The sequence below is a fragment of the Urocampus carinirostris genome, chromosome 2 (assembly GCF_059441175.1).
Source record: "Urocampus carinirostris isolate Australia breed hairy pipefish chromosome 2, RoL_Ucar_1.0, whole genome shotgun sequence".
Lineage (NCBI taxonomy): Eukaryota > Metazoa > Chordata > Actinopteri > Syngnathiformes > Syngnathidae > Urocampus > Urocampus carinirostris.
Window position 1 is genome coordinate 50,495,001 of NC_142350.1, and position 15,812 is coordinate 50,510,812.

General features: G+C 39.0%; 1 protein-coding gene across 2 annotated transcripts in view; it reads left to right on the forward strand.

Annotated features, from left to right (window-relative positions):
• The window catches only part of uts2r3 (urotensin-2 receptor 3), a 25,651-nt gene extending 22,276 nt beyond the window's left edge, over positions 1 to 3,375 (forward strand). For both annotated transcript variants that reach the window (XM_088328026.1, XM_088328028.1), the window contains exon 3: positions 1,498 to 3,375. In XM_088328026.1, the coding sequence (XP_088184152.1) occupies positions 1,549 to 2,682 (1,134 nt within the window). In that variant the 5' untranslated portion in view covers positions 1,498 to 1,548 and the 3' untranslated portion in view covers positions 2,683 to 3,375. The remainder of the gene's footprint in view (positions 1 to 1,497) is intronic.
• Positions 3,376 to 15,812: the final 12,437 nt, after the last annotated feature.

The window sequence follows — 15,812 nt, forward strand, 5'->3', positions numbered from 1 at the left end:
TCTTACTTGTCTCACTTATGACGATTGGCGTCCAAGGGTTGGGCGTTCTATTTGGATTTACAGCCTCCTACATTGAGGATCCAATTATTTACGAAAACTGGGACTGCCCTGCCTGTCTCCCGAGGACTCCATAAAACAGCTAAGGCCGTGCCAACCTCGGTTGGTTTACGCTACTACATAAACCATGATTTTCGCTGACATTTTCAGTTTGACTGCTTGTTAACACAACCTTATTATTTCAATGTGTCAGAACCAAATTCGGGGTTAACGGGGAACAAAACCCCACTGAGATAGTCAAAATTCTGCAAAGTAGCCTCTCCCTTTTTTTTAAACAGCAGTGTTAATTTAACAGTCCATACACAATGTTCACTGAGGTTGTGTTAAAAGTTTACTCTTTAAGTGTTAAGTGAACACTAATTATTTTAAGTTTAAGCAGTAATGGAATTAATTGTACATTAACCTAAAATAAGAGAGAGAAAACAAAGGCACCAAAAGCTACTAGTTACCCCAATGATAACACTACTAGTCCATGGATTGTTTCTTAATAAATATAACAGGTGAATATTTTTTTTTTACCTCAAAATTAAAAAATATATTTTTTCAAACCATATTAGAGAAATAAATTCCACTGTCCTTTTCAAAAGACAACAACCAATAACCCCCTTTTACCATTACCTCGAGTGAACAGATGGTCCTTATCTAGTGTTAAATTTACACTTCATTCATTTCTGGTTAAAGGATAGAAAAAAAAGAAAAAAGGAAAGATAATGGATCGTTGCAGCACGAGTGCAGTTCACTTTTTGTTGGACAAAACGGCAAAAAAGCCACTGTACCCGAGAAAAGTGCGATCTGCTGGTCGCCCCGAGCAGGAATATCCGATCAGGGATAATGAATTGCAACTGCAGTGTGGTTAACTTTTTGGTGTACAGGGAGGCGAAAAAGGGCTGTGAAGCCCGACAAAAATGCACATGGCCAGCCCAAGCTCACGGCAAATATCCGATCGGCATAATGGATCATGACCACATGAGTGCAGTTCCCTCTTCAGTGACGGAAAAAGAAAGCTGCCAAAATGGGCGCTTCCAGCACTTGCTAGCAGCATTATGTAATCAGGAATAATTAACAGATTTATAAAATTATTATCTTTTAAATAACTCTTTAGCAAACCCATGATGCAAAAAGTATAAAGCACAAAGTAGCGAGGGATTACAGCAAACCTGGGCACTGTTCCACCTGGTTTATGAGGTTTCTCTGATTCCAATACAAGTGATTCCAAGCTCCTCCCAGCTTACTAAAGGCCTGATCATTTGTATCACGTGAGTTGAAGAAGAGAAACCTCCAAAATCATACAGGACATGCAGCCTTTGAGGACCGGAGTGCCTAGGTCTGGATAAGAGTACATAATTTTGAGAACTGATGATTGTGAGAATAATACTACTCGTTTGTTTCTTTTTTCCCTTTGACCTATGTTTGCCCCTTTGCCTCTTTTACCTTAAACAGCTTTCAATAATCTTGGCTGGTCTTCGCTACTCCTCAACAACATCTAATTAAATGGAACCATCCGACTCGTCTCCACCTCCCCCATCCACCTTCAATTTCTCCCTTCCCTCCACCACAACTCCGACCTCTCCATCCCCCAGCTTGGCATCCACTGCTGTGTTCTGCTCCTTCCTCTCCCTGCTCTCCCTTCTAGGCATCATAGGGAACCTGTACACCCTAGGCCTCCTACTGAGGCGTCGACAGGGCAGAAGAAGAAGTGGAGTTGGACTAACCTGCTGCCTAAACAGACTGCCACGACCATCCTGCCTTTCTGACCCGTCCTCGCTTTCCCCCTCCTCATCTCCACTTTCCTCGTCGTCCTCTTCCTCCTCTCTTCACCTCCAGGTGCTGAGCCTTGCCCTGGCAGACCTTCTCTACCTGTTCACTGCCCCCTTCATCGTATACGACAGTCTGGCGTCAGACTGGGCCTTTGGAGAATTGGGCTGTCGCCTACTCCTGAGCCTGGACCTTCTCACCATGCACGCCTCCATTTTCACCCTCACGGCTATGAGCTTGGACCGCTACCGTGCCGTGGCACGGCCCCTGCAGGCCTCCTCCGCTAATTCATCAGGGCTGCTACGGGTCAGCCTGGCCTGGGGGTTGGCAGTGGCGCTGAGCCTGCCTATGATGATTACCCTGCACCTTGAAGATGGGGAGAACCAAGAGGGGAAACTGTGCGTTCCTGCCTGGGATGAGCAGAGCTCCAAAGCCTATTTGAGTGTGCTCTTCTGCACCAGTATTCTTGGTCCAGGTCTGGCTATTGGAGCTCTCTACGCCACCCTCGGACGACTCTACTGGGTATCTCAGACCAGGGCACCATGGGGAAACGGAGATAGCACCGCCTGCCCTGCCCGTGCTCCAAAACCCAAAGTCCTGCTCCTGATCTTGGGTATTGTCCTGGCCTTCTGGGCTTGCTTTCTCCCTTTTTGGATCTGGCAGCTCTTGCCCCTCTACAAGCCCGACATGCTCAGGACAGTGCCTGTGGGCACTCAGGTGACTGTGAACCGGATCCTTACGGGACTGACTTACGGAAACTCTTGCGTGAATCCGTTTTTCTACACATTACTGACTGGGAAGCGAAGGCGCAACCGGCAGACGATGACGTCGGCCAATCAATTGTGCCGCAAGAGCAGTCCGCTGCAGTAGGGATTTCTGACACAATGATGTGAGTTTTCATATACGTGCTTCCTGACATAAATTCATCATTTTTTATCTGTCTCACTCCAAAGACCAATGATTGAGCAAATCAGAGCACTTTGTGAAGGTGTTTGGTGTACAATTTTAAATAAAATAGTCTGTGATAATTTGTTTTTCATTTTTAGCAGTACAAAAATGACAATGTGAGTATTGACTTAATACACTGCAAATGAAAAATTCTTATCCTATGAGCAGAAAATTTTCAATTAGATAATGTAATTATTTGATAACTGAAAATTAATTCTAAATATGTTAAATAGTCAATGATATGTTGTGCTTTATTTTTTAGAATTGCAAAAATGACAATCTTAGTAATGAGTACACTGCAAAAATAAACAATAAAAATAATTTGTTTCAATCAGTTAATTAAGGGAATTTATTACTTAAATTTATATGTGAGTGTATTAAATAGTCTGTGATATTTGAGATTTGTTAAACAAATTTTACATAAATATTCTGCCAATGGAATAATATTTATTTATTTGCATTGTATGAAAAATATATGCATCACTGTAGGTGATTATTCTGACTTGTATTATTGCACCAAATCCCTAGCCGTAAGAATGTTATTTTGGACTGTCCATTTGCTGAATTAATATTTTGCATGCACAAACATTTCCAGTCAAAAAGTATTGATGCACTTCTGTTAGTTTTCTGGAAAAAAAAAGTTGATGACAAGACTGTGTTTCTGGATTTTTTTCTTTTTTTTGTGATGCAAAATCGAGCAAGTCTTCCGTTTGCTTTTTGTACATTTCAAAACAAGCTTTTACGTCATTTAGTTTGAACATGCATTGGATTGCACGGCTTCAGCTCTGGCACTAGGTGATGTTTATATTATCACTTAATATAGAGATCTAAATAAAGATTATGCTATCAGCAATTTACTGAGTCATTTGATCTGCTGAGGAGAGAAAATGTCAACAGATTTTACATTATATGCAATGACTCTTTAGAGCTTAAAATGCATGATGTGAATAAGGTAATGAGGTTTAATAAAGAGTTGGATTAAATAGTCATCATTTTATAAATCTGTCAATGAAATGTATCTTTCGTATTTTGTATTCTTTGAGGCAGAAAAAAATCCGAAACATTTTTGAAAACAAAACGAAACAAAAAAAACAACAACGAAAACTCTTTTTTTTCTCTTATTTTGTTTTAAGGTTGGGGTTTTAGTTGACATTTGGTGCAGGGAAGTTTAATTGCAATTAAAAATGAACCATTGACAGTTTAGGTTGTTTTTGCCAATAGTTTTATAGAAAAGTTTAATAGAACATAGAGTAGTGACACAATAATGTAAAGAAAAGGCTTACATTTATCTACTTAAATGATTTTACATATCCATCCATTCTTAAAGTGGAAAGAAAAAAATAGTTTTAGTTGTTTTCTGTCTGTGACACAGTTTTTTTTTTTAAATTATATCATTATTGCTGATGGTATTTTTTCCGTGAAACTGCAGAAGAGAGTATTTTCTTTTCAGGAATTTCAAGTGGCAGTGAGAGCAAATGTATCTCTAACTCATTCATATTTAATAACGTTTTCAAAAACATTGTTCCTGAGTGCCAAAATGTAAAAATATGTATTTTTTTTTGTTTTATTTAAAAAAAACTATTATAAAGGGTTTGGCATAGCTCATCAGTAAATGTCAAGCCTCTGGAAACGATTTCAGTATGAAAAATCAAGATTAGATTGCATGAATAGCTTCAATCTGATCTTTCTCCACATATCGAGGGAGCCTCCACTTCCGAGTGTTGTTTCCTTTATGGCGAGTAGGTAGTGAAGCAGTATGTAAGAGAAGCGAATATATGTAGATGTACAGACAGCTTATTTCTTTCCAAAAAAGATGACAAGCGCCTTTCAAGGATAAGTTTAGTGTTATTGTAAAATAAATGTTATTTTGCAAGCAAAGTGTCCTTGTGTTTCATGGGAAGCATTGTTTAGATATTGGAGGTATCACAAATTAAATTTAAAGAAAATCACTAAAGTGAATGTTTTGCTTGAAATGCGTCCTTCACAAAAAGCTGCATTTGGGGAAACAACTATTTTCAAGAAACTAAGCAATGCTCTACTGTTGTTTACCAAACAATAGTGAAAGCTAGAAACAACCTTTTTTTCCTTTTGATATGCCCAATTGTTTATAGCCAAAGATCATAATTCTCTGTAGGCCTTCAAAACTGAGACAAAATGGCAAAAATCAGCTGGCACCAGCGCTTCCCATTAGAGAGAAATGTCTGCAACGAGATGATCTAGAAATCAGCGATACTCCAAATATGAAGTTCTGACTGATGTGTGTTGATTTGTGTGTCATTTGTATCATGTCCTGATTTATGATTTTTTTCACAATACTAGAGAAGACTGTGACCATTTTACAGTAAAAAATGCATCTCCAATAAACGCAGACCGCAAGCAGACAACCTTGAAATCAGTTATACTCAAAACGTCTGATTTAAGTCTGGTTTGTTTGTGTGAACATGTCAGCAAGTTTTGTATTATGTCATGAGTGAGGGTTTTTTTTTTTTTTTTTTCATAAAACTGGAGAAGACAGTAAGGTTTTTTTTGTGGTGGAAAATGTATCTGAAATAAATGCATACCATAAGAGGCCGATCTAGAAATCAGCCATTTTTCAAGTGTGATGAATTTATTGATATCAGGTTGTTGTTTTTCTGGTTGTTTCAGCAAGTATATACTGGTACATCACAATTTCAGATTTTTGGGGTAAACTGGAGGCTATAGTAAAAGACTCATGAAGTTGAAAATCCATCTTGAACAAACACACATCACAGAAAGATGTGTGGATGTGATTGGCGTCAGATTGTTTTTGTGTGCGTTTCCAGAATGTTAGGTTTTGGGGGTGGGCCTCCGTATTCTTCCCCGCATTTGGGCCCACGACAAAAGTGTCTACCACCAGCAAAACGAGACACAAAAGTTGTAAAATTGGGAAGAAGAGAGTATCATGTTTACAGTACAAAATGTTTATCAAATAAAAGCATAACACAATGAGACTATCTTTGAATCATCCATTCATTATCTGCACCGCTTATCCTCAGTAGGGTCGCGGGGGGTGCCGGAGCCCATCTCAGCTGTCTTCGGGCAGTGGGCAGGGGACACCCTGAACTGGTTGCCAGCCAGTTGGAGGGCACACAGGGACAGACAATTCACTCGCTCATTCACACCTAGGGACAATTTGGACTGGCCAATTAACCTGACATTGATACTCCAAATGTGAATTTCTGATATTTTGTATTGTCCTGTCTTCTTCCGACTGCCTGGCTGGTGGTGATATGAGGGAGAATGAGGATTTGAGATGAGTCAGCAGACCAGCGTCTGGATCTGAAGCATGTAAACGCTTGCATCGACCAGCCGGCAGAGAAGGGAAGCTGTGTCATTGCTGTGATAGACTTTCTGGACCTTGTTACAGGCTTGAGGCGTCCTTGCTGTTGTGCACTTTCCGGACAAATTTCAACATGTTACCTATTGTTCTCTTTTATTGATGTTCACTATGATTGTGTACTGTTACCCAATGCTGAATCTATTCCACCCTGGTCATCCTGGAAGGGGGATTACCACTTGTGAGACCCCTTCTCAAGGTTTCGTTTTTCCTCACGCTGAGGTTTTGAGTTTTTCCTTGCCCGCATGTTGGTTTAAGATCAGGCGATGGTGCAATTGTAATCCTGTGCAGATCATTTCCTTTGAGACATTTTTGTGATTAAGTGCTATACAAATAAATGTGACTTGACTTGACTTGATTGACTTTTGGTTGGTTTGTGTGTGTCATCAAGTTTTTCCGTAAAACTAGAGAAGACTTTTTTTTTTCTGTGGCAAATGGGTCTCACACTCATGCTGCAAGAACACAATCTATAAACCAGCCAAATGCTAAGATCAGATTGACATCAGGTTGTGTACATGTCCACATATCTTTGTGTACTAAATGTATCTCAAATAAACTCAGACCACGGGGCGGCACTAGCTCAGGAGGTAGGGCGCTCATCTTGGGATCAAAGGATCCCAGTTCGAATCCCGGCTCATCCGTGTTACATGTCGAAGTGTCCTTGGGTAAGACACTGAACCCCTAATATCCCCAATAAGCAGGTTAGCGCCTTACATGGCTGCAAGGCCGCTATTGGGAAATGTGGAGCACATTGTAAAGCGCTTTGGGAAGTCATTGACTTGAAAAGCGCTATATAAATGCAGATCATTTCATTTCATTTCACCACAAAACAAAACGATCAAGAAACCAGGGACACTCCAAATGTGAATTTCTGATAGGCATCAGGTTGGTGTGTGCGCATGAGTCATTACGTTTTTGCATCATGTCATGATTGATTAATATTTTAACCAAACTGAAGTAGCGAGTAGCATTTTTGCAGTAAAAAAATGTATCTCAAATGAATGCCATAATATTGAAATGATCGATACTCTAGATGTGATGATCTGATTGAAATCAAGTGGGGATTTTTACATTCGTACATGTGCACAAGTTTTTGCGTCAAATCATAATTGCTGATTTTTGTGAATTTGAATGAATGTCATAAAAACGCATCGTGGAAGGAGACAATATAGAGTTCAGCAATTCTCCAAATGTGAAGCTTTAATTGAGGTCAGTTGGTTTGCGTGTATGAGTCATTCAGTTTTTTCCTCATATCAAGGTTTTTTTTTTTGTGAAACTGGAAAAGAGCAATACTTTTTTGAGGCACAAAATGAATCTCAAATAAATGCATACCACAAGTGACAATCTAGAAATAAGCAATAATCCAAATGTGAAAATCTGATTAAAGTCAGATTGTTTGTGTATATTTGTCCGCAGGTTTTTGTGTTGTTTTGTGATTTTTGTAAAACTTAAACTTAAGATCTGATTGACGTTGGGTTGGTTAGTGCGTATGTGTCAGCACGTTTTTGCATCATATCACGACTGTTGGAATATTTTTATGAAACCGTAAAAGAGAGTAACATTTATTGTGGTGGAAAACGTATCTCAAATAAAAGTCAATCTAGAAATTAGCGATACTCCAAATGTGAGGCTATGTTTGACATTGGTCTGATTTGTTTGTTAGAGTCAGCAAATATTTGCATCATATTATGACTGGAGAGGAAAATAACTTTTTTTGAGTGCAAGAAAATGAATCTCAAGAGATTATCTAAAAAACACGCGTTAGTCTAAATGTGAAGATCTGATTAACATTGGGTTAGATTGCCAGCACGTATCACCACGTTTTTTTTATGAAACTGGAGGAGAGAGTAACATTTATTTTGCAGTAAAAATGTTTGTCAATACCACAAGGAGACAATCTAGAAGTCAGCGATACTCCAAACAAGAAGACCCGATTAACGACGGGTTTGTTTAATTGTAAGTGTAACTAAGTTTTTGTATCATATCATGATTTCTGAGTTTCGTAAGAAACTGGAAAAGAGAGTAACATTTATTTTGCTGTATAGAAAATATTTTAAATGTATACTTCAAGGGGAGGATGTAGAAATCAGTGATTCTCCAAATTTGAAAGGTCTGATTGACTTAGGGTTGATGTGTGTACACGTCGATACATTTTTTCTTCATACTTTTCTTTTTGCATTATATCATGATTGCTGAGGGTATTTTGGGGGGTATTTTATTCTTGCTTTTTTTCGTGAAACTGGTGAATAGATTAACATTTTTGTGGTACAAAATGTATATCAAATAAATGCAAAGCACAAGGATACGATCTCAAAATATGCCGATTTTTCGTGAAACTGGAGAAGAGACTAACAATTTTTGCGGAAGGATGGAAATGTCAAATAAACGCATACCACCAAGAGACCATCTCGAAATCAGCGATACTTCAAATGTGAAACTCTGATTGACATGGGGTCGGTTTGTGTGTACGTGTCAGCAAGTCAATGGGTTGGTCGGATCGTCCCTGTTCTTGTGTATACTCGCTGGCTGATGTTTCAGTGTCTGGCTCAAAGGCTTCACTGTATTCTAACGCAAACCCTGCTGCTCCTTGACGCACATGGGCAAAAAAAAAGAAGTCAAGGAGGATGTGCTTCCTTTCTGTGTGCTTAGAAAGTGCCCACATGGCCCAATTCTCTGACTGACAGCTTGGATTGAGTTAGAAAATCTGGTAGAGACATTTACTGCAAAACCCGTTATTTTCTCCTCCAGACTTCATAATTCCTAATGAAAGCCATAAACGTCGGCATTAAACGGTGCAGGAAAACTAATATTCAGTAACCCGAAACGCACTGTACTTTTTTTTATATATACTCAAAACCAGTTTAGATTCTTTGTTACTATTTTGTAAGAGTATAACAATCATTTTCCGAGATGGCATTTTCTTTTGGGATTGATTCCTAACTTATTTATATTCATTTGGTCTAACATTCATTTTTACATTATTTTTTTCTCTTTTAAGTCTTTTATTTATGTGAATGTGTTCCTGACTTTAGCCACCTCTCACTCTAGATAGATAGATAGATAGATAGATAGATAGATAGATAGATAGATAGATAGATAGATAGATAGATAGATAGATAGATAGATAGATGGATGGATGGATGGATGGATGGATGGATGGATGGATGGATGGATGGATAGATAGATAGATAGATAGATAGATAGATAGATAGATAGATAGATAGATAGATAGATAGATAGATAGATAGATAGATAGATAGATAGATAGATAGATAGATAGATAGATAGACACTTTATTCATCCCTGTAGGGAAATTCACATTTCCAGCAGCATCCTTGAGTCAAAAAATAAAATAAGAGATATAGAATACAAAAATACCCAATGTAACGTGTAGCATAAAGAGTATTTAAATAATGTTCTAAAAAAAATACACTGTAATAAAAATAGGGAAAAATGTGCAAATGTGGGATTGGGGTTTACTGGCCTATTAACCTGACATGCATGTTTTTAGAATGTGGGAGGAAACGGGAGTGCCCGGAGGACAACCCACAGAGGCACCGGGGAACATGCAAACTCCACACAGGGAGGTTGCGGTAGCTGGACTTGAACGCTGAACCTCAGCACCGTGGGGCTGGGCGCTAACCACCCTGCCGCCGTGCCACCTATTCTATTCTTTATTTCTTTCTTTATTTATTAATATTTCATAATAATGAGACCATACTATTAAAAGATAAATAACCCTATTACATTTACCATTTTTGTTTGCATATTTATGGAAGCTCAATAATGTCAAATAAAACAAATAAACACAACCTTTTAAGATAAAAACAAAAAAAAACTCTTATTATTTGTAATATTTTGATTAAGGGCTATACAAATAAACATGACTTGACTTGTTTATTTTTACATTAAAATATATGTTTATGAATTATTTAACATATTTAATTAGGATCAAAATTTTAAGCCACAGAATTGAAAAAACGACAACAACAACAACAACCTAATGAAATATTTATGTATAATTATTTTTGAGTATTACATTGTAGACAGGCAGCACGGCGGCGCAGTGGTTAGCGCATGTGCGGCACAGTTCATGTCTTGGGAACCTCCTGCGTGGGTTCAAATCCAGCTCCAGACTTCCTGTGCGGAGTTTGTATGTTCTCCCCGTGCTTGCATGGGTTTCCTCCAGGCACTCCGGTTTCCTCCCACATTCCAAAAACATGCATTTCAGGTGAATTGGCCGGTCCAAATTGTCCCTAGGTGTGATTGAGCGAGTGAGTCGTCTGTCCCTGTGTGCCCTGTGATTGGCTGGCAACCGGTTCAGGGTGTCCCCTGCCCACTGCCCGATGATTGCTGGGATGGGCTCCAGCACCCCCGCGACCCTACTGAGGATAAGCGGTGTAGCTAATGAGATGAGATGAGATGAGACATTGTAGACAATAGTAGGTACCAGTACATCTATCATAATAATCACACCCTCTTTGAAAATGAATATCAATATAACGTAATTACCTGTTATTCAGCACAATGTTTATTTCATAAGTTTTTTGGCACTCTTTGGCTTCCATATGAGTATCATATTGGGAGTATTGGAAGTTTTCTAGTAAAAAGTTTAGAGGGCAAAAACATCTAATTATATTATACATATGGATGGACTCATTTGCATGCACACAGTAACACAACGGAATATTTATTCAAGGTTATTATTTCACAAGCCGCTCAATGCCACCATTCATTCTTGAGCGACATGCCGTATTTGGGTCATTGTGTTTTTCCAGACAGTAAAAACATTAAGCTATGGTTGACATTCAATAACATAATAACCATCTTCTCCCTTCCTTCTTCCAAATTGCGATTTTTATTAAACGGAATATTAGAAAACGCAAAGACTTATTTGAGGAAAAGTATTCATGGGAATAGAATGTTGAGGCCAACGCATGTGTTTTCATTTACCTGGCTCTGTATCTATTCAGCGTGGCGCGACCTTCTCACTGCTCTTATTATCCTCTGCTGTGTGCGCTCCCGTCACAGGGGGTGCTCACTTAATGTGATATCCATGCACCTATTTGCACACAGCCGCGACTATCTTAGCACATTTCAAAGGAATGTCTTGCCCACAAAGCTCCACTTTTTGGGTGAACGTCGATGTATTGGCTATGATGGGGGTAATAAAGAAATGCTTTGGGGAGCTAGTCTTGTCTTCCAGGGTTATGGCGTGCCCACGATACAATGTTTCACGGTACGATGATGAATAAGATGCCATTAATAACGCCATATTCCCCACCATAGGAAATTGACTAGGGCAGCACGGCGGCGCAGTGGTTAGCGCGTGTGCGGCACAGTTCAAATCCAGTTCAAGACTACCTGTGCGGAGTTTGTATGTTCTCCCCGTGCTTACCTGGGTTTCCTCCGGGCACTCTGGTTTCCTCCCACATTCCAAAAACATGCCTTTCAGGTGAATTGGCCGGTCCAACTTGTCCCTAGGTGTGAATGAGCGAGTGAGTTGTCTGTCCCCGTGTGCCCTGCGATTGGCTGGCAACCAGTTCAGGGTGTCCCCCTGCCCACTGCCCGATGATTGCTGGGATGGGCTCCAGCACCCCCGTGACCCTACTGAGGATGGGTGGTGTAGCTAATGAGATGAGATGAGATGAGATGAGGACATTGACTACAAATTAAAATTTTGCTTTGTTTGTGTGTATGCCAATGCAAGTAATGTTTCTCATACTAAGGTGCCTGTCTTCTATTGGTCAAAATCATATAAGATGCTGGTCTGCTATTGGTTTGCGTCACGGCATCATGAAGATGCAGATTTGGTATTAGTTGAGCTCCATTTCACAAGTCCTTTCTCTTTCTTTGTTCAGTTCAGAATTTCGTGTGCTTCCTGAAAACTCGGGTTTACTGTGGAACAATATTGTATTGTTTGTACTGTATGGGTCCAAAGACTGCCATTGATGCTAAAGGAAAAAGCAAAAGCATGATAAGCCTAGAAACGAAGGTTGTGATTATCACGGAGTATAAGGAGGGGACAAGTATTGTTACCCTTGCTAAGAAATACTGCTATACTAAATAGAAAAAATATTAAAAATGAGGAGACGATTAAAGCAGCAAAGTTTTCTAAGGGCAAGACAATCCTCACAAGTGAAAGTTTTAAAATCAGTTTTGTAGAAAATACGCTGTTGACATCTCCTAACCCCCTCTGCATCCACCTGCTACTCCGCTGGACCAGCTCAAGTCACATCCCACGAAAGGTAAATAAAAGTTATTTTTTCCTTTACATGTATATTTATTTATAATGTTATCTAATCATAAGCACATACATTACATATACTTTGTTCTTACTACATACAATTTTGTTATTCTAATGTTTTTATCTATAGTGCCAGGGATTCTGAATGTATTAGCTAATGACAATAAGTTTTTATTTCCCCGGCTATACGGCAATTTCATTTCACAATCTCCTACCTCAAAACGTATTAATGTCTTATCACAGGGTTTTACTTTCTGTTTAGTTGTGCTTTTTTAGCATTAGCTAATTTAGCGTGTATTGCTACACAGTTCATGATATTTGCAAAGCTGACAAAAGACCTCTTTTGCGCTGTGTGTTTTCTAGGGAATACTTTATATGAAACAGTACTTTATTTATTTTAAGCAATCTATGTTCAATGTTGAGACACTTGATGATAAAAAAAAATCGACAGAACAAACTGTAAACACCCAAAAGCACTAGCCAAGCACCCAGAGCAATTTGACTGGACGAGTGGTAGGAGGGGTGGATTTCTGCACACACAGCACACTCCCTTAAATACATCCTTATCCTTCTCGTTTGTAGTATTTTCTGACATTCTTACAAAAGAACTCTGTTAAACCTTTTTTTGAAACCATTAATTATGACAGACATAATGGTCAAAATCAGCTTCAACGATCTTAAGTAACTGTGGGAGAGAGACTAATTTTAAGTGGTATATTTGTTGATATTGGACACAGGCTCCAGCATTATCCTTATTTCATGGATTTTATCAAATAATTCGACGTCACACAGTGAAATAAAATGTGCTAAAGAATTAGCTTTTGTCTGGAGAGCGGTTTTGGTGGTGTTGAATTGTGGCGTAAAATATATGAAGTGGCGCTAAAACAAAAATCCAAAGATTTTGCTTCCATTGCTATTAGAGTAAGAAAGGTTCTCGGCCCCTGTTCGAGATGATAGCGTACATCAGGTCTAACAATGGCTAAAAATGCATGCACCTCGCAACAACCAGGCTCATCCTTCTCAAAAGATGCCGTGAAAAATGTTTTTCAAATTTCATTTTTTAACCAAATAAAGACGTCATTCGTATGGAACTCGTCTTTTCAAGGTGTTTTGGCTGGTTAACACCCGTTCCGAAGGACAACAGAGGCCTCTGATTTTATCCGTAGATAGCAACCACAGTTGCATCAGGACAAACAGTTGCGAGGAGGGAACGTCTCTACCTGAGGATTTCATACATCCAACAGATGTCCCATTCCTGGAAGCGACTAGGGTTGCATTTATTTTCCATCCCGCCCTCGGCCCTCCTCTTGACCAGTGATCGTGCCGGCTGGCAGGTGCCCCTCCCCTGGGCAGCCCGGCTCAGGAAAGCACCCCGCCGGGCAGACGAGACGAGGCCGCGGCCCCGGCCAAGATCCCGCTGCGAGCTGTAGAAGAGGCTCCCGTTCTCCGGCGAAAAAGATTTCCCGAGATACTCGCTCTTGCGCTTGGGAAAAATCCGATAACTCCATATGTTTTCCCCTTTTGCCCCGGCACATGTTTCTGACATACACGCCTCTCATATTAATAAGGCTTCAAGCGTCGCTTTGTAGAAGAAAAAGGGCTCAGATTACACTTTTGCAAATCTCAGGAACTTGAAAATGATATCAATTTTTCCTGTTTAGAAGCAACTTTTGGTGCAAACAATATCCATTCCGAAAAATGTTTTTTGTCTAGAGTTGAAGTGCCAATAGTGGCTGTAAAAGGGTTTTTTCTATCTTCCTTTTCTTATTTGCATATTTTACACAATAGTAAGAGTTAGGTGGTGTCAAGTCCTGTTTATTTGTGACACCCTTAATCACAAGGAGTTTCAAAGGACTGCTCAGACCACAGACTATTATTACACCATCCCCTGATCTAAAACCTATAGATAGATAGATAGATAGATAGATACTTTGTTCATCCCCGAAGGGAAATTCACATTTCCAGCAGCATCCCTGAGCTGAGAACAATCGAGAACAATCGACGGCTATATGAGGGCAAGGAAAAATTCAAACACCTCAACATGAGGAAAATGAAGAAACCTTGAGAAGGGACCACACATGAGGTAATCCCCCTTCCAGGATGACCATGCTGCATTGGATGTTGCAATACACAGACATTGTCAACATGAAATATAGGTCATTCATAAGCTATAGAATAGAAGTGCTTTGTGCCTAGATTTAAACAGTTCCACTGAGGTTGCAGATCGAATCTCCGGGTATCTAAAACAAAGTATTTTCGATACATTTATTTTGTTTTTGATATTGGACACCTGCACGGGAGATTTCATATGATGCCAGTTTCTTATTTTGACCATTATTGCACACAGTTGTTTGTTGTTTTGACAATATCATCATTGTCGCCATCTGCCAATCCTGTTGCTGTTCTTTGATACACACACCCCTTAGGGCTGATCTGCTTTTTATATCCTTTAAGATTTGATGAAATGGTCGTTTAGGGGAGGGCGATAGAAGTGGAGGGAAATTCCTTATCTGAATGCTTCTCCGACTTGAGAGTTTGAAATCCAATGAAGTCTTCTTTCCTGATTTTGAGTGTCTACTAAAGTTTAAATTTAACAATTTAATAAAGTTTAATAGATTAATGCTAACTGTCTGGAGTTTGGAAATGTTCTACCTGCTGGCGCCATCTTAATTCATCATTGCAGTTTCTGTCAAGCTCCTTTTGTGGCACGTGCAAGTATGTGCATTTCTTAGAACACTCGAATAAAGTTTTTATTTTAATCTTTTAGTGGGTTCGGGTTAGCATTTGGACTGTGTTTGAACCACGTCTGTTCTTACTTTTACTATTTTCATGCAACACTAACCAAAAAAATATATATTTTTTAGTTTGTGTGGCGCTTAAAATAACAAAAACAAAATCAAAATATTTTGCATTTGTGGCTCTTAAAGTCAAGACGGTTCTCGACCCCAGTTCTATACATTTTTTCCTGTATTTTTTAAATGTATCTTTTACTAAAGGCAAAAAGTAAAATAAAATTGAATGACAAAAATACAAAAAGGATAAAAATATATATATATCGTAAACTGAAAAAAATGAAATTATATATATATTATATACATATATATATATATATATATATATATATATATATATATATATATATATATATATATATATATATATATATATACATATATATATATATATATATATATATATATTTCATGAATAAGGCAACATTTGGAACGGGGAAAAAAGTTAATTTATTTTCTCATGCGGCGCGGAACAACATTTTTGCATGAAACACGCAGTGCCTAAACTTCTTGTAATTGCTGGCTTGACAGCAAACTCAGAACCTTCGGCGACTCACAGAGTTCCTTTGTCCGACAAAACGTGACCCTGCGGCGGGACGCCCTCCCCTCATCACGTCGGGTGACTTCGCATGTCGGCGTCGGCGGCCGAGATCAG